At 42.4% G+C, this 19,809-nt stretch overlaps 1 protein-coding gene across 7 annotated transcripts in view; it reads left to right on the top strand.

Annotated features, from left to right (window-relative positions):
- ARHGEF25 (Rho guanine nucleotide exchange factor 25) overlaps positions 1-19,809 on the top strand; it is a 500,546-nt gene that overhangs the window by 404,628 nt on the left and 76,109 nt on the right. For all 7 annotated transcript variants that reach the window (XM_073613762.1, XM_073613763.1, XM_073613764.1 and 4 more), the window contains one exon: positions 8,825-8,923. In XM_073613762.1, the coding sequence (XP_073469863.1) occupies positions 8,825-8,923 (99 nt within the window). The remainder of the gene's footprint in view (positions 1-8,824; positions 8,924-19,809) is intronic.

Raw genomic sequence — 19,809 nt, 5'->3', positions numbered from 1 at the left:
GGAGCTAGTGTGTCACTCGGTAAGTCAAAGTGCTCCCAGCTTCTGTTTGAGGGGGAAAAAAAAATTCTCCCTCCCCTCCGCTGCAATGTCTGATGTAAGGGGGGCTTTGCTGGCAATGTCTGATGTAAGGAGGGACTCCGCTGCAATGTCTGATGTAAGGAGGGACTCCGCTGCAATGTCTGATGTAAGGGGGGACTCCGCTGCAATGTCTGATGTAAGGGGGGACTCCGCTGCAATGTTTGATGTAAGGGGGGACTCCGCTGCAATGTCTGATGTAAGGGGGGCTTTGCTGGCAATGTCTGATGTAAGGGGAGCTCTGCTGGCAATGTCTGATGTAAGGGGGGGACTCCGCTGCAATGTCTGATGTAAGGGGGGACTCCACTGCAATGTCTGATGTAAGGGGGGGGCTCCGCTGCAATGTCTGATGTAAGGGGGGACTCCACTGCAATGTCTGATGTAAGGGGGGACTCCACTGCAATGTCTGATGTAAGGGGGGACTCCACTGCATTGTCTGATGTAAGGGGGGCTTTGCTGGCAATGTCTGATGTAAGGGGGGCTTTGCTGGCAATGTCTGATGTAAGAGGGGCTTTGCTGGCAATGTCTGATGTAAGGGGGGATTTGCTAGCAATGTCTGATGTAAGGGGGGCTCTGCTGGCAATGTCTGATGTAAGGGGGGGACTCCGCTGCAATGTCTGATGTAAGGGGGGACTCCGCTGCAATGTCTGATGTAAGGAGGGACTCCGCTGCAATGTCTGATGTAAGGGGGGACTCCGCTGCAATGTCTGATGTAAGGGGGGCTTTGCTGGCAATGTCTGATGTAAGGGGGGCTTTGCTGGCAATGTCTGATGTAAGGGGGGCTTTGCTGGCAATGTCTGATGTAAGGGGGGACTCTGCTGCAATGTCTGATGTAAGGGGGGACTCTGCTGCAATGTCTGATGTAAGGGGGGACTCTGCTGCAATGTCTGATGTAAGGGGGGACTCCGCTGCAATGTCTGATGTAAGGGGGGACTCCGCTGCAATGTCTGATGTAAGGGGGGCTTTGCTGGCAATGTCTGATGTAAGGGGGGCTTTGCTGGCAATGTCTGATGTAAGGGGGGCTTTGCTGGCAATGCCTGATGTAAGGGAGGACTCCGCTGGGGACACCTGATAGCATCTGGTGGCAGGTGACGTGGAAGGTGACACGCTCAGGGTTCCCACTAATTCTGCATTATGGTGAGTTAAATAATTTCATTTTATATTACAATGTAATAATAGAAATAATGCGCTTCAATCATCCTGACACCATAACAACCATGGTGCCGGGAAGATTGAAGTGCTAACACCAGGTGTTTGGAGTATCTTTATCTGCTGATTGTTATACTTTCTAGAATACACATATTTTTATTGTGTAGGATCTGGGGCTGCTGTCCCGTCATTCCCCTCTCCCCCTCTCCCCCTGTCCCCCTCTCCCCCTTTCCCTCTCCATCCCTCATTCATCTCAGACTCTAACCACACCCTCTTGAGCCACGACCATTTAAGCCACGCCCACTAATTCGCATAAACCGCGCCCTTTTTTGCTGTGGCGCACGAAGCGCGCCGCACGTGTACTTTTTTCCTAAACCACGCCTACAAATGAATGCCCCGCCCCCTAATTATTGTACGGCTCCGCCTACAGCCAAAAAAGTGTCCCACATTTTTTTTTTGCAATGTTGGCAACTATGCTCTGTGCTTTATAGTGTTATCTAAAGCAGTGTTATGAGCCCTACCCAATTCCCCTCTGTGAACTAAAAAGATCTTCCCCAATCTTATGGAGATGAAAAAAGGGGTTCTATAGTTCTTCTAATACACATTCTGTGTATTAGATACAGAGCAGTCAGTGAGTCAGTGCAGTGGCCTGTAGTAGCGAGGAAGATGTTGTTGGCACTCCTTCTGCTAGCAGTCTGTCTCCCAGAGCAACAGGAGAGGATTTGGGCCGCAGAAGTTCCCATCCTGTACAGAGGTACGCCGTTAAGTTAAGTGCACGGCGGGGCCAACTCTGCTACTGTGGAATGGTAGTGGAAAACACAGGACAGATAGATGTGGACAGAGTTCAGTATGTCCCTCCTAAATGCAGATTACAAAGAAGGTGTACACTGTCAGGAGGAACCAAGAGATAACTGGAGAACAGTTGCACTGCAAGTGTACATGATGTACGTGAATCTCTAATAGTAGAGGCCTGCCTTAAGGTCAAGTATCCCCCCCTGACAGCCTCAGCCTTGTCTCAGGGCATTGAGGAAGATGGCACAAAGCAAAGTTACCCCATGTGTAGTAAAGTGACCCTGTGACCATCGCTTGGCACCCAACAAGAAGGGAAACATGGAGGGCATGACAAACAACCACCTGACTAGCCCCCTACCCCCTGGGAAAATGTTCAAAAGGGGATTCTTTTCCTCACTTCTTGTTTTTCTTACTTCCTGTTTTGTGTACAGTATATAGGACAGGAATGGAGGGAAAAAATATCTCCAATGAGATGGCAAACAAATGACCTTAAATATGCTGCAAAGTGTAAAGCTGCCCATACATGGTTCAGTTTTTTCTGTCACCCAGCCGGCTGAATAAAAAAAACTGAACACATTTGGTGTGGATGCAGGAATCCTCCCCGCTGTGTCGTATTCTAAAACCAGGGTTTTCCCGCCTCCCCACCAACAGAATACACAGATTGAACTGAAATTTTCCAGCAATCCCATTCATGAGAGGCTGGTTAATAGACTGACTCCCCACGAATGGGAACAGCCATACGTGGATCAAACTTTTGAACCAATGTGTGGCCAGCTTTCTAAACTAATCCTAAAGCAGAACTAGCATTTTTTTAACCAGTTCCCGACTGGCGCACGCCAAAGTACGTCGGCAGAATGGCACGGCTGGGCAAATGGGCGTAACCGTAAGCCCCTTTAAATTTGCCGTCGTGCCATTGCGTGCGCGCGCCAGCCGGGAGCTCCGTGAGTCGGGTCGCACGGACTTGATTGCCGTGGGGATACCTGCTATCGCCCTTCACGGAGAGGATGAATGGGGAGATGCTAATGTAAACAAGCATCTCCCCATTCTGCCTAATGACAGTGTCACTGATCTCTGCTCCCTGTGATCGGGAGCAGAGATCAGTGACGTGTCACATGTAGCCATGCCCCCCCCACAGTTACTAACACTCCCCAGGACATACTTATCCTCTCCCCGCCCCCTAGTGGTTAACCCCTTCACTGCCAATGTCATTTACACAGGAATCAGTGCATTTGTATTGCACTGATTGCTGTATAAATGACAATGGTTCCAAAAATGTGTCAAAAATGTCCAATGTGCTCGCCATAATGTCGCAGTCACGATAAAACTCGCTGATCGCCGCCATTACTAGTAAAAAAAAAAAATTAATAATAAAAATGCCATAAAACTATCTTTTTTTTTTTTACCAAAAATATGTAGAAGAATACGTATCGGCCTAAACTGAGGAAAAAAAATTTTTTTTTAAATATTTTTTGGGGATATTTATTATAGCAAAAAGTAAAAAATAATGCATTTTTTTCAAAATTGATGCTATTTTTTTGTTTATAGCGCAAAAAAATTAAAAAATGCAGAGGCGACCAAATACCACCAAAAGAAAGCTCTATTTGTGGGGAAAAAAGGATGTCAATTTTGTTTGGGAGCAACGTTGCACGGCCGCGCAATTGTCAGTTAAAGTGACACAGTGCCGAATCGCAAAAAGTGCTCTGGTCAGGAAGGGGGTAAATTCTTCCGGGGCTGAAGTGGTTAATACAGAAATTGCCAGCTAATATTTGTGCATGTATGCACAGCTGGAAATCTGTGAACCTTGCGTCTTTCTCAATAGGTCTCCCAGCTAGTGCGCAGGCATAGAATCAGGACCTGGATACTTTAATGACCTCTTGGCTTCAGCTCTGCTGGCTGCTCAGCCCAGTGGTCATAGGCTTTCCACATCTCCCTCTTTGTATGTAATTATGCTCCCACATTTGTATAATGGGCAGAGGTGAGCACCCACCGTACAGAACATTGTGCCCCCCCAGTCCTGCCCTGTGTTTTTCCTTCTCATTTAACACGACGGGTGCATTTTTAAAGAATGTAACAAGTGGGGGAGATGGAACCACCCTATTACACATTAAATTTCTGGCAAAGAATGAAAGTGTTTCCTACAGAGAACTTCCTGTGATTACATCAGTTCCAGCAGATGATAGCACCCTTTCATCATCTCCCATGTACAATTTTTACTATGCATTAAAAATGAAGGTACTTTAGTTCTACTTCAGGGTAGCCGATAATGTACCATTTTCCATGTGTTGGTACACAGCATTGCAGAATGTGTTTGGAGAATGGAAGGAGGCATGTCATGGATTGGAGTTATGTACATTTTGAGACGTTAGCATGCTTGAAGTAACAGTTTTTCTACAAGGAAAGCAGCATATCCTTTTACATACCGTACTTGTGTTAGCTAGTTTCCCTAGAAAAAAACTTCATCTCCCAGCAGGAATGTGCAAAGGTGTTGCAGTAGATGTGATTTGGGTATATAAAAATTTCCAACCACAAGCAAACTAGATTTGTATGGGAGAAGTGTTTCTGGCTAAGATGAAACAGCCTTTCCTAATAGATTTCAATAGCCTATCTGCAGTGAGCTAGAAAAATTGCTTTGGCTCAAGCCCTAATGTGATATCAGAGTGTACGCGATGAGTAAGATAGAACAATTGTTGTGGTTTACGCTATAACACAACCTCTTGTTTGTTCATCCTTTTCTCTCTGTGCCATTTGCTGCTAAATGCTGTTGGGAAGGCGCTAGCTAAAACAAGTAAACAGGATCACATAATCGGATTATTGTCAGATAACAGCCGCATTTACAGCAGGGAGTACAGTTCTACAAGCAGTCAACATGTCAAGAAATCCTTGTGGCATGTCAGGAAAGGCAGACTTTTATTCTAGAAACCTAAAAAGACAGCGAGACATGAGAGGAATAAGTATATAGCAAGCTTTTTCTTATATATAAATCCTTGCACAACAGTGGTGATTGTTCTGGTGCAACCATTTATATATATATATATATATATATATATATATATATATATATCATTTTTTTTTTTTTTTACATAGTAGGTGTGGTTGAAAAAAAGACACAAGTCCATCAAGTCCAACCTATGTGTGTGATTATATGTCAATATTGCATTGTATATCCCTGTATGTTGTTGTCGTTCAGGTGCTTATCTAATCGTTTTTTGACTAATAGTCTTTAATAAATGCCATGTCTATACCTATCGCAATTTTAACAGTAGAAAAGAGAACATCTGTGTTCCCATTTGTAATATATATAGCATATTTCATCTTTAAAAGTTCTTATGCGGTCCTACACTGAAACACTTTTCTCTTCTGATAACCACTTCCTTATTTAAGGAGAATTAACCGTCTGACCGTCTCGCATTTTCACATTTTAGGTAGCCAGCAGGGATGTTGCTATGTAAAAAACAGACTTGGTAAAAAAAAAAAAAAAAAAAGAAATGAGTCATAAGAGGCCTCAGAGGTATGAAGGGCCAGTTCATCTGCAGGGCAATATAGATTAGGTAGGCTGAACTAACAGAGCCTGAAAAGCTTTTTTAGGGTCATAAACTATCTTAATGGCAGGAGATAATCCTTTCTTCTTGCTATCCCGTCTGTAGTCAAGATAAACTGTTTTACAAAATTTCAAATACAGTTATATATATATATAGTGAATATATACTGTATATTCATATTGTGTATATACAGTGTATATATATACATATATATATATATTTACTATATACTGTATATGTGTGTGTGTGTTCCTGACCAACAGGGTGCCCCCTAATGGGTTCTCCAAAGAAACAGGCAGCACATGTACCATTTTATTTTCTGTCAGCACTCAGCCTTTTCACCTAGCAGCAGGCTCTGGATATTCTTCTGGCTCCCAGCAAAGAGAGCAAGAGAGAGAGCCTTGTACATCGGTCAGCTCCCATGTATAAAGATCTGTGGAAATCTGAGACTAACAAGGTCTGGCTACCAGGTAAGATGTGGACCTAGGAATGGAGGTTTTATCCTACCTAAAGCTCTACAGAATTTCTGGGCTCCTGGACCCAGAACAAGATTTGATAGGAGTCTGAGAAAACAGCAAGTTTGTTTTCTCCATATCAGTCATTAACCCTGGAAGCCATCCCCACCAGGAGAACACACTGATTATTGCTAGCAGCTATAACAGCAAAATCCAACAGGCTGATTGGTCACTTGCATTAAAATGTTTCCTGTTTTCCTGTTTTTGACACAGAGTGGACCAGATACAGTGGGGAAAATAATTATTTGATCCCCTGCAGATTTTGTAAGTTTGCCCGCTTACAAAGAAATGGTCTATAATTTTTATCATTGGTGTATTTTAAATTATAGAGACAGAATATCAACCAAAAATCCAGAAAAAAAACATGATAAAATTGTTATAAATTATGTTGCAGTTCACTGAGTAAAATAAGTATTTGATCCCCTACCAACCAACAATAATTCTGGCTCCCACAGACTGACTACAGTATGTGCTCATGTGGTACATAGATTAGTCCTGTCAATTTAAGAAGGTGCTCCTAACAACTAGTTATGTGTATAAAAGACACCTGTCCACAGAATATTTTTCTTCCATTCAAACCCACTATCATTGGCAAGACCAAAGAGCTGTCAAAGGACATCAAGGATAAGATTGTAGACCTGCACAAGGCTAGAACAGGCTACAAGACCATCACCAAGAAGCCTGGTGAGAAGGAGACAACTGTTGGAGCAATTATTTGCAAATGGAAGAAATACAAAATAACCATCAATTGCCCTCAGTCTGGAGCTCCATGCAAGATTTCACCTCATGGGGTAAGGATGATCATGAGAAAAGTGAGGGATGAGCCCAGAACTATACAGGAGGATCTCAAGGCATTTGGGACCACAGTCACCAAACAAACCACTGGTAACACAATACGCCACCATTGATTGAAATCCTGCACCACCTGCAAGGTCCCCCTCCTCAAAAAGGCACATGTACAGGCCCGTCTGATGTTTGCCAGTGAACAGCTAAATGATTCAGAGAAGGATTGGGGGAGAAGTGCTGTGGTCAGATGAGACCAAAATTGAGCTCTTTGACAATAACTCGACTCGCCTTGTTTGGAGGAAGAAAAATGCTATGACCCTAACAACACCATCCCTACAGTTAAACACGGAGATGAAAACATTATGCTCTGGGGCTGTTTCTCTGCTAAAGGTTCAGGCTGATTTTGTCGCATTGAGAGGCTGATGGATGGGGCCATGTATTGTAAAATCTTGGATGAGAACCTTCTTTCCTCAGCCAGAACACTGATGATGGGTTGTGGCTGGGTCTTCCAGCACAACAATGACCCAAAACATACCGCCAAGACAACAAAGGAGTAGCTCATGAAGAAGCACATTAAGGTCATGGAGTGGCCTAGCCAGTCTCCTGACCTTTAATACTATAGAAAATGTATGGAAGGAGCTGAAACTTCAAGTTGCCAAGCGACAGCCAAGAAACCTTAAACCTTAAGTTAACCTTAAGGCCTGATTCACAGCTATGCAGGTTGCAGTTTGCATATTCCAGGTGCATTTTGCATTTTTAAATACACAATTTTAATCCATTGAACCAATCCATTGGAACCAAAAACGAGAAAAAAAGTCCCTGGCCCTTTCCATAAAATGCTCAGATGTGAACTACACCCATAGGAAACCATGCCAAATGGATTATTGTAGTGTGTTTCTTCAAAACTGAAAACGCACTAAAAACGCATAGGTGTGAACCAGGCCTTTGAGAATATCTGCAAAGAAGAGTGGACCAAAATCCCTCCAGAGATGTGTGCAAACCTGATAACCAACTACATAAACGTCTTACCTCTGTGCTTGCCTACAAGGGTTTCTCCACCAAGTAGTAAGTCATGTTTTGCTTGGGGATCAAATACTTATTTTACTTACTGAACTGCAGCTCAATTTTTAACATTTGTATTATGTGTTTTTTCTGGTTTTTTGGTTGATATTCTGTCTCTAAAATTTAAAATACACCTATGATAAAAATTATAGAACCTTCATTTCTTTGTAAGTGGGCAAACTTACAAATATCACAGGATATCAAATAATTATTTTCCCCGCTGTATCTGTTTAAGTATATGTAGGGTATATTCTCCTGCACTTCAGCAGTTTCGGAAATTCGTGTACGTACACTATATAGCTAAAAGTAGGTGGACACCTTTCCAAATGATTGAGTTCAGGTTTTTCCAGTAAAAAGTAAACTGAATGCTACAGCATATAAAGATATTTTAGATAACTGTGCCAATTCTGACCTTGGGGCAACAATTTGAGTAAGGCCTTTTTATGTTCCACCATGACCGTGCCCCTGTACACAAACCCAGATCTATAAAGACATGAATGGACAAGTTTGGTGTGGAAGAAGTAGTCTGCACATAACCCTGACCTCAACCTTGCTGAACACCTTTGGAATGAATTGGAACACCATTTGTAAACCAGGTCTTCTCGTCCAACATCAATACCTGATCCCACAAATGCTCTTTTGGCTAAATGGGCACAAATTCCCACAGACACACTTCAAAATCTTGTGGAAAGCCTTTCCAGAAAAATGGAGGCTGTTTTATCTGTAACATATTTATGCCATGGTTTTGGAAAGGGTGTCCAACAAGCTCTTATAGGAATGATAGGTATCCACAAACTTATGGCTATACAGTGTAGAGGTAAACACTACTACTGTATTTATCTGTATATTATATAAGAAAAAAAATGTCCCTTGAATTTGTCTTTTTTTTTTTTTTTTTTTTTTTAGGAATGGAAAGAACATGATAATCCTGAAAAACATCAATTGCCTGACATATCTTTCCTGTGTGACTTGCTGCAGGGGGCAAGCACAGAGCCCGTCAATAAGGTGTGTATCAAATGGTATAAAAAAAAGGTGGCTTTAGTCAATGTAGCATTTGTTGCTAAGATAGTACACCCCCCCCCCCCCAAAAAAAAAAAAATCACACCCACCAAAAAGCCCCCACATCCATTATTTTATACCATGATACTTAAAACTAAAATTAAAATTTTCAGGAAGTCAGATTTACATGCAACCTTGACCATACCATAATGTTCAATTCCAAATCACAAACTCCATATCACAGACTCCCCTCATCACAGACCATCCCATCACAGACTAACCTCATTACAGACCATCCTATCACAGATCCCCCCCCCATCACAGACTCCCCTCATTACAGACCATCCCATCACAGATCCCCCCCCCCATCACAGACTCCCCTCATTACAGACCATCCCATCACAGATCCCCCCCCCCCATCACAGACTCCCCTCATCACAGACCATCACAGACCCCTCTCCATCACAGATTCCCCCATCACAGACCTCCCTCATCACAGATCCCCACCTAGTCACAGACTCCCCTCATCACAGAAATCACAGAACATCCCATCACAGATCCCCCCCATCACAGACCCTTCTCCATCACACATCCCCCCCATCACAGACCATCCAATCACAGATCCCCCCCTTATCACAGAGCCCCCATCACAGAGCCCAAGTCCAGCAGGGTGTAGCAAAACACTCCCTGCTGCCCCCTCTAACTAACTGCTGAGATGAAAAAGAAACTATTCAAATGCCTATTTTACTTACCTAAAAAGCACGGTCACTTGACACCCAAGTCTTATCCTTCTCTCTTCTGTTTAATTCTGGGGTTCCTTCTTTGGGTGTCTGCATCACTGCTTGCATGATGTGGACACCTCCTAATGACACTTCCAGCAGCTGGGTCCTTTCTCTTAGACTCCAGAGGCAGGAGAACTCATGAGGGTAGTGAGGGAGCCGGTGCTCAAGAAGATAACAAGCATGGAAAAAAGGCAGGCAATCAAATGATAATTAACTTAATAACTTTTAACTTATAGAGAAATTGGTGACTTTGATCCATAAACTGTGGGTTGACTAAGGAAGAGGTGTTTGAAATCAAGACTAAAGAGTAAGGTAACTGGTGCACAATGCACTTTTCAAATTTAATTTTGTCCTGGCGTTGGGCCTTAATATGGGTCTTCCATGGGTGGAAATCAACAAACCACTGGAAGCACATTGCACAGCAGTTTAACTGCTTGAATATTGTTCAGTGAGCGTGCCATTGGGCATGCTATTGTTGAGCATCGCCTATCAATTTCATCTCTTGATTAGTACAGACAATTTCTTCTATAGTGGTGTTTTGTGTTAAAATGTGTTGTCTTTTTTAATTTACATCCATTGGAATATGTCACATCCTCTAATATCTAGAATATCTGATGGCAGTAGCCATGGTAAGGGCTTAATTGTACAAAGAACAATCAAGAAAGTGTGGTAACTCAGAGCAACCATATAGCAAGTATCTTTCATTGCTGTGACTATTTCACACACAGTATCTGCATTTTACATTGCTGTAAACCTGTTTATGGATAATAATATAAGGGTAGGGTCCAGCCAGAACAGGAAAAAAACGTGTTTAAAAAAGCCCTAGTCATAAACAGTCCCACAGCCAAAAAGCTTTTGGGATAAATTCACGTTTGTTGCAAAAAATTGATGCCCCTTTGGACTCGGCAGCATTAAAACTAGTAGCTAAGAATAATTTTCTCTAGTGTATACAGTATAGCAACTTACACTCCCTGGCAACCCAGCATTTACAAACTCTGCACTTCATTACTTTACATTTGATACAAGCACTGCAATGATGCCAGGAGCTGGAGAATAACGACACCTGTGCCTGACCCTTCTACTTTATTTCTACAAACGATTTTTAAATGCAACTAAGGGATAAGAGATGCTTTGTATGCAAAAGAGAAACTTTTAAGAGTTCAAAAACTTGTACTTCCCAGGCCACATTTGGATAGGATGGAGGGATTTAGTACCTGCAGGTCTTTATTTGTGTCCTGGGGGAGATTTATCCTTCTTCAGGGTTTTACATGGATGTCATGTTATGGTAAACCAAGTGAACTTTCTGAAATGAGCTCTGTTGCATGGTTTGCTGGTTAACATTAGAAGCTCAATGGGTGCCTTCATTGGTTGCCTGGAATAGTGTGTAATGACTAGGACAGGAAGTGAGTAGAATCCAATGGAGGTACAGACTGCAATAAAAGCCCCTTTTTAGTTGAGTGCTCAAAGGTTTTGTTCTCTTATTTTACTGCTGTCTGTTGGAGATATTCTCCATATACTGTATCCTGTGTGGTCACTAGGACAGCAAGTGGAAATTGCTCCAGTTCCCAATTGGGGCTTGGACAACAATGCAAAAAAAAAAAAAAGAAAGAGATATAAACGCTTCCCTTCTATTAGCAAAAAACGTAATCATGTAATTGCTTTGTTTTAGCATTTGTAGTATTGTGGATGATATAATACCCATTTCAAGGCTCACTGGTGAAATGTCAAAGTGAAAGTGGGTCTGGGAGGGATTGTTTGCATACACAACCCCTCTATGCTTTTTATAATTCTGATTCAATCTATGTACATTAATAATTCACAATATAGGTCCAAGGCCAGTAAGATACTCTACTTTTTCCAGGCAGACAGTCTGTCTCTGGCACATCTCACATTCCATCCTTAACCTTTCACTAATGTTTGCACCTTTTCAAGATACTTAATTTCACATAGGTCAGATCTGTGGAATGGGGGGACCTGCCGTGACTTATTTGGCTGTGGCATTCTGATAGTGAGGGGAGGTTTCAGGAAAACGTCCCTTCTCTATTGCTACACATAGGATAAGAAACAGGGTCATTTTCAAAGATCATGAAAAACCAGTAGCAGTATATTATGAATTTAATGAACACTGAGTTAATAGATTTACCTGTGGTATGTATTTGTTTTTTCTAAATTAGAGAGGACAATGACAAAATCAACACACCAGGCTGCAATTTATGTACTTTAAAAATGCATAAATAGATTCATAAAGGCTTTGCTGCTTGGTGAATACCTGTGAGTATGAAAAGTAACTAGATATTTTCTTCATAATTAGCTCATTGTACAGCCATCAGTTGAAATAATAACCTCCTTTGATCTCCCAGTATTGTGAAGGAAACTTAAGCCGGTCATAGATGTTTTGAATCTCAGCTGGTTCAGCAGGGACCGACCAAGATTCGATCCATCTATGGGCAAGTTGATTGTATGATCGACTTGGGCAAAACCAGCATGTCAGATTTTTAACATGCAACTACTGCAAGTGGCTATAGCCACTAGCAATAATGATTGTGTTCGATCGACTTGGGCAGAACCAGCATGTCAGATTTTTAACATGCGACTACTGCAAGTGGCTATAGCCGCTAGCAATAATGATTGTGTTCTCTCGGCAGGGATGGCCCTCTGCGCACCCCCTCTCTGCCTGGAGAACACAATTGCTCCATGGGAGAAATTCCCCCATCAACACTGACTGTGTTGCAGGAAGGAAGATCTCATGATCTATGGCCTCCATACATGGATCAAAATTTGTCTGGTTCAGTAGAGCTTGGACGAATTTTGATCCATGTATGGGCAGGCTGGTTGTACACAAGTCCTAAATACACACCGCTGCCTTAGAACTTTGCATGTAATTGGTGATACAGGAAGCACAGGGGGAAATTACACAGCACAGGTATCAGGGAGTACACTCTAATTCACCTTGTGAGGTGCTTTCTGGATTCTTGCTACAATTAATTAATAGCTCATTGTTTGCTTTGACTAGATGCTTGCCTTTCCCTTGAAGGTCCATGCACACTAGGTGGCTGAAAAAATACCAGAACCGCTGGTAGAAAAAGCAGCATAAAAACGCTCATTGGGGTTGATTTACTAAAGGAAAATAGACTGTGCACTTTGCAAAGTGCAGTTGCACTCTGTGAGAGCAGTTCCTCCAGAGCTTAGTAAATGAGGAAAAGCTCTGCTGAATTATATCATCCAATCCAAAAAGGCTGTTTTTTACATTTTCCTTGCACATGATTGGGTATTCTTTGCAAAGTGAAGCTTTACCTCATTTACTAAGCTCTGGAGCAACTGCACTTGCAGAGTGCAATTGCACTTTGCAAAGTGCACAGTCTATTTGCCTTTAGTAAATCAATCCCTTTGTGGCTTGTATTGCACAAGTTTATGCACATTTATGGGCATTTTGGTTTTACAAGCAATTTTTTCCAAAGCATTCCCCTCTGCTCATTTTTCACTATAATCAATGTACACTTGAAAACACCGAACACTCCTAAATGTTGTGTTTCGGTGTTTTTATGTGCGTTAAGTGTTTTTTCTGCCAGAAAGCTCCTCTCAAAAACGCGGTGGAGTCTATTTACACACGCTGGTCCATAGAGCAGAGCGTGCTCGGCCCATGTCTGCTTTGCATAAACTGTGGACACTGACCTGTCAACCGCCCGCTATGCTCAGATCAGCAGGGGGTCAGCAGACAGATCCCCTGCTGATCTAAACAGAGTCAGGGGTCTAAGTGCTGCACAGCTTTGTGTATCATCAGGTCTGCATGATTCCCAGTACTGCATTTAAGGTGATACTAAAGTCTTGGTTTTTTTTTTCATTTAAAAATAACAAGCATGTTATACTTACCTGCAGTGGTGTCGGGAGGGGGGCTGACCCAGGCTATAGCCCCAAGTGGGCCCCCAAAAAGCCTGGGGTCTTATATTACTCAATTAAAGTTATTAGCTCCTATGATGGATGTCACACTGGTCGAATGCCAGGATGTGTGATGTCCATCATAGTTGCTGGTCCAGGAGGCGGGACTTAGTGTAACAAAGGCCACGCTGCGCCGGGTAAGCAGGAGATCCCTGCTCTGTGTAAACCGGCGGCTTTCCTCTCCCCATGCACTGGTAAGGCTGCGTTAATGAACACTGGCAAGGCTACACTGATGTGTACTGGCAAGGCTGCGCTGATGGGCACTGGTGAGGCTGAGCTAATGGGCACTGTCTGAGCAGTCTGCATTGGTAGGCACAGGTAAGGCTGAGCTGATGGGCACTGATCAGGCTGCATTGATGGGCACTGGTGAGGCTGCATTAATGGGCACTGGTGAGCCAGGCAGCAACCAGCAAGTGAGTCTAACCCCCCCCATGATGGCAGGCATGGGCGGGACTTACTTTAAAATGTGGGATGGGTTATCAAATCTAACTTTGAGCTGAAGCCCCTGGTCTTTTTCCCACTTAGCAACACCCCTGCTTACCTGCTCTGTGCAATGGTTTTGCACATAGCAGCCCAGATCCTGCTCTTCTCAGGTCCCTCGCTGGTGCTTCTGGCCCCTCCCTCCTGCCGAGTGCTCCCACAGCGAGCAGCTTGCTATGTTGGCACCCGAGCCGAACCACTGCTCTGTGTGTCCATTCAGACACAGAGCCACGGCTCGGCCCCGCCCCTTCTCTCTCCTCATTGGCTCACTGACATTGACAGCAGCGGGAACCAATGGCTCCCCGCTGCTGTCTCAGCCAATGAGGACGGGAGTCCCAGACAACAGAGACTCTCGTGCAACATCGCTGGATCAAGATGGGACTCAGGTAAGTATTAGGGGCGCTGAGGGGGGCTGCTGCACACAGAAGGTTTTTTTATCTTAATTAATAAAGATAAAAAACCTTCCACTTTAACCTCCCTGGTGGTATGATTATTTCGGATTTTAGGTGATGAAAGCGGTACAATTATTTTGCATGGAAATTTGGCGTTTTATATTGTAGGCCTGTAATTCTTAACAATAACGCACTTAAATCTGTCCACCAAAGAGTCTAGTAGATATCCCGGGTATGATGAAGTTTGAAACACGAAATCATAAATTATAATATAATAAATAAATATAAATAATTAAAAAAAAAAATAATATGATAATAATAAAATACATTTCCACGCTATTCACTTTCGCTCAATTCTGCAAGTGTTCTAATTTACTATCGCTGTTTTCTAGCTGGTCTAAAGCCACTTTTGACGTAAAGGGACACTTTTTGGTCGCTATGGACAATCTCCAGTTTCCACTCAGAAAGAACAGTATATATAATATAAAACTGCATGCAGGGCACTGGACAAAGCACTGGGGACAAAAGGGATGTGAAATAATTTCATACAGTACTGTAATCTGTAAGATTACAGTACTGTATGTGTTATGATTTTTACTTTTTTTAAAATTTGCATCCAGGCTCCGCCTCCGTGCGTTGCGACGCTCGCAGGCAACGGAGCCCGGCACAAAGAGGCTTCGGAGGAGGACAGAGCCCGCAGACACAGCGGGGGACATCGCAGGATCCTGGGGACAAGGTAAGTATACCGCACCAGGATCCTGAGATGTAATCCCAAGTGTGGCTCGGGGGTTACCGCTAATGGTGCTGAAATTTAACCCCGAGCCACACTCGGGAAAACCGTCAGGGAGGCTACGCTAATTTCTGGGCAAAAAAACGTTCCAGGGTTCCGTCAGTTATTTTGTTCCCTAAAAAACCAACCACCCCAAAACAACACACAGACTTTCTATTTACATTAGACAGTTCTTCCTGTGTACATGTCACAGGCTTCATTTAGGCTTTAAGTGGAAATATCTTTAAAGTGAAGATGACAATCTTAGACAGTTATTAATGGAACAAGTCATCTCAACTGGAAGATTTCCCCTCACTTTTTCCAGAAGCAAAGTAACTTTCTGTGCCACTGACAATGGTCACCAGGACAGACAGAGAACATAAATCTTCCTAGTGGAACCCAGACAGTAGGGATGAGCCGAACACCCCCCTGTTCGGTTCGCATCAGAACATGCGAACAGGAAAAAAATTTGTTCGAACACGCGAACACCGTTAAAGTCTATGGGACACGAACATGAATAATCAAAAGTGCTAATTTTAAAGGCTTATATGCAAGTTATTGTCATAAAAAGTGTTTGGGGACCTGGGGAACATGAGTTCGACTCGAACTTGAAGCTCATCCCTACCATACAGCAATAAAAACCTTATAGGGTTCTATGTCTTCCCCACTCTAACAACAATAACAACTATAAAAGAAAACGTTTGGCCTGTTGAAACCCTTTAACAAATATAGTACCTAAACAGCAACAAAAACTATAACTGCAAAAACGAGCAGGTGCAAACCTTAGAGCCCTATCACACTGTGGCGGGCGGCGGCGGCGGTAAAGCGCCGCTGTCGTAAGCGGCACTTTACCGCCGGTATGCGGCCGCTAGCGGGGCGGTTTTACCCCCGCTAGTGGCCGAGAAATGGTTAAAAACCACCGCAAAGTGCCTCTGCAGAGCCGCTTTGCCGGCTGTATAGTCGCGCCGTCCCATTGATTTCAATGGGCAGGAGGGGTGAAGGAGCGGTATACACTCCGCTCTTTCACCGCTCCGAAGATGCTGCTAGCAGGACTTTTTTTACCGTCCTGCCAGCGCATCGCTCCAGTGTGAAAGCCCTCGGGGCTTTCACACTGGAATGAAAGCAGCGGCACTTTCGGGTCGGTTTGCAGGCGCTATTATTAGCGCAATAGCGCCTGCAAACCGCCCCAGTGTGAAAGGACCCTTACTTATTAATAAATCTCTCCATGTATGTTAGTGACATTTACTGTGTTGGTGACAGTTACTATGCTGGTCAGATGAATGACAGTTGTTGACTTGGTGCCCACGTTTTCCAGGTATCGGCCAGGCTGGGATCTGTATGCTGAATTTTATGGAAAAGCTAGCTTCACAATTCCCAAAGCTTTTAGCTTGCTTTTCTATGAGAAAGGCTATTATGGCATTGATGAATGCTTTTTACTAGAATGTCTACACTGGCAGCATTTCTTCTACTAATCAATAATATATGGAACGGAGAGGCACTTAAGCTGTACATCTCATGTACAGTTTTCTATGTTACTGTACCAAATGAGCACAGTACAATCACATATCCTAACGAATACATTCACTGCACTGACTGGTATATATATTATTGTGCAGAGGAGCACTGCATCCACGTGTAGAAAAAAAAGACACTTGCTAAAAGTTATTTCTTATTTTGGACCATATGCATATGGACCATACTGTGATATGCTATTCTGACAGATAAAAACTGTAAACATTCATAATAATTTATCAGTGAGTTACACAGTGCAGAAAAAGTTTTAGCGGTGAGTTCTGCAAACTGAAACTTTTGTGCACAGCTTTTCCCCTTGGGCACCCTAGCAGCCCACTCCATTCTTCAGTTCATGATGAGAGTAGACAGGCATCAGTATATGCCAGTTTCTAAACACTGTTATAATGTGAACGCCTTGAAGAGCACCTGTGCTCAAACTATAGAAATTAAACTATTTGCTAATTCTTAACAAGCCGTAAAAGAGCTGTAAAACAAATCTCTGACCATTATAACTGCCCTAATGTGAAGTTATAGATTCTCAGAGATCACGACAGAGACCAAGAGAAATAGTGATGAATGAATCTGCATGGGTTCAATTCAAGTGCAGGTTTGGCAAACACATTCCAAAATCCGCAAATTGCAAACTTTTAATGCGTTCTACTATTAAAGTCAATAGTATGCGAATCTTGAAAAACATTTCTCTGCATTTTCAAGACTAATAAGCAAGGGATTGTCAAACAAAGGGGAGATGAACACCCTATTTAGTTCACCCCTTAGTTTACCAGTGATCACCCAGTCTATGTGAATCCAGCTTGGCCATAAACACAAACTCCAACCCAAACTCAGATTTTAGTTGGTTTCTAAGGGCTTATTTAGATGTGCATCCATTATTGCCACTCCGCTGAAAAGCAAAATTACACTGGTTACAGAAATAATGTACAGGTACCAGTGCCTAAGAAACCAAACTAAAGGCTGTAATGTAACAAAATAGGTAAAAAGCCAAGGTGGTGAATACTTTTGCAAGGCACTGTACTAAACTTATACATAATCTTACGAAAGAAATTGTGTGTAGCGCCAAAAGTAAATAAACAGCGATGAAATGTCAATACTGTGTTATAAATGGACAGCACATTAAAATAAAGTCCAAAAAACTATTAAAGTGAAAAAATGCTAAAGTAAAACAAATATATATCCAAGTCCAATATTAAATGAAAATGAAAAAACAATATAGTGAAAAATATAAATTTACATGCACAGTCCCATGATAGAAGCAGCAATATAAACGTATTGGTGAAAGCACAATAGTTCAGTGCAAAGATGTGCTCAAAAAAATTGGTGGTGACTTGAAAAGTGAGGAGGTGATCCAGTACAGTGCTCCTCTTCACTTTTCAAGTCAGCACCAATTTTTTGTGCACATCTTTGCACTGAACTATTTCACCAATAATTTTAGATTGCTGATCCTATCATGGGACTATGCATGTAAATGTATATTTTTCACTAAATTGGTTTTTAATTTTTATTTAGGATTGGACTTGTATATATATATTTTTTTACTTTAGCATTTTTTTCACTTGAATAGTTTTTTGGACTTTATTTCAATGTGCTGTCCATTTATAACACAGTATTCACATTTCATTGCTGTCTATTTACTTTTGGCGCTACACACAATTTCTTTCTTAAGATTATGTATAAGTTTAGTATAGTGCCTTGCAAAAGTATTCACCCCCTTGGCTTTTTACCTATTTTGTTATATTACAGCCTTTAGTTCAATTTTTTTTAATCTGAATTATATGTGATGGATCAGAACACAATAGTCTAAGTTGGTGAAGTAAAATTAGAAAAATATAAACATAAAACTATTTTTCAGAAATAAAAATGAAGCCCATAAAAAGCTCTGGTGTAACCAATTACCGTCAGAAGTCACATGATTAGTGAAATGATGTCCAACTTTGTGCAATCTAAGTGCCACATGATCTGTCATTACATATACACAGCTTTTTAAAAGGCCCCGGAGGCTGCAACACCTAAGCAAGAGGCACCACTAACCAAACACTGCCATGAAGACCAAGGAACTCTCCAAACAAGTAAGGGACAATGTTGTTGAGAAGTACAAGTCAGGGTTAGGTTATTAAAAAAATATCCAAATCTTTGATGATCCTTAGGAGCACCATCAAATCTATCATAACCAAATGGAAAGAACATGGCACAACAGCAAACCTGCCAAGAGACCACACCAAAACTCACGGGCCACGCAGGGAGGGCATTAATCAGAGAGGCAGCACAGAGACCTAAGCTAACCCTGGAGGAGCTGCAGAGTTCCACAGCAGAGACTGGAGTATCTGTACATAGGACGACAATAAGCCGTACGCTCCATAGACTTGGGCTTTATGGCAGAGTGGCCAGAAGAAAGCCATTACTTTCAGCAAAAAACAAAATGACGCGTTTTGAGTTTGCGAAAAGGCGTGTGGGAGAATCCCAAAATGTATGGAGGAAGGTGCTCTGGTCTGATGAGACTATAATTGAACTTTTTGTCCATCAAAGAAAATGCTACGTCTGGTGCAAACCCAACACATCACAACACCCAAAGAACACCATCCCCACAGTGAAACATGGTGGTGGCAGCATCATGCTGTGGGGATGTTTTTCAGCAGTCAGGACTGGGAAACTGGTCAGAGTTGAGGGAAAGATGGATGGTGCTAAATACAGGGATATTCTTGAGGAAAACCTGTACCAGCTGGACAATGACCCCAAACACACTGCTAAAGCAACACTTGAGTGGTTTAAGGGGAAACATGTAAATCCAATAGAAAATCTGTGGTCAGACTTAAAGATTGCTGTTCACAAGCGCAAACCATCCAACTTGAAGGAGCTGGAACAGTTTTGCAGGGAGGAATGGGTAAAAATCCCACTGGTAAGATGTGGCAAGCTCATAGAGACTTATCCAAAGTGACTTGGAGCTGTGATAGCCACAAAAGGTGACGCTACAAAGTATTGACTTTAGGGGGAGTGAATAGTTATGCA

Source organism: Aquarana catesbeiana, linkage group LG02 (assembly GCF_042186555.1).
Source record: "Aquarana catesbeiana isolate 2022-GZ linkage group LG02, ASM4218655v1, whole genome shotgun sequence".
NCBI classification, from domain to species: domain Eukaryota; kingdom Metazoa; phylum Chordata; class Amphibia; order Anura; family Ranidae; genus Aquarana; species Aquarana catesbeiana.
The sequence above is the reverse complement of the archived record's forward strand: the minus strand, read 5'-3'. Positions and strand labels throughout refer to the sequence as shown.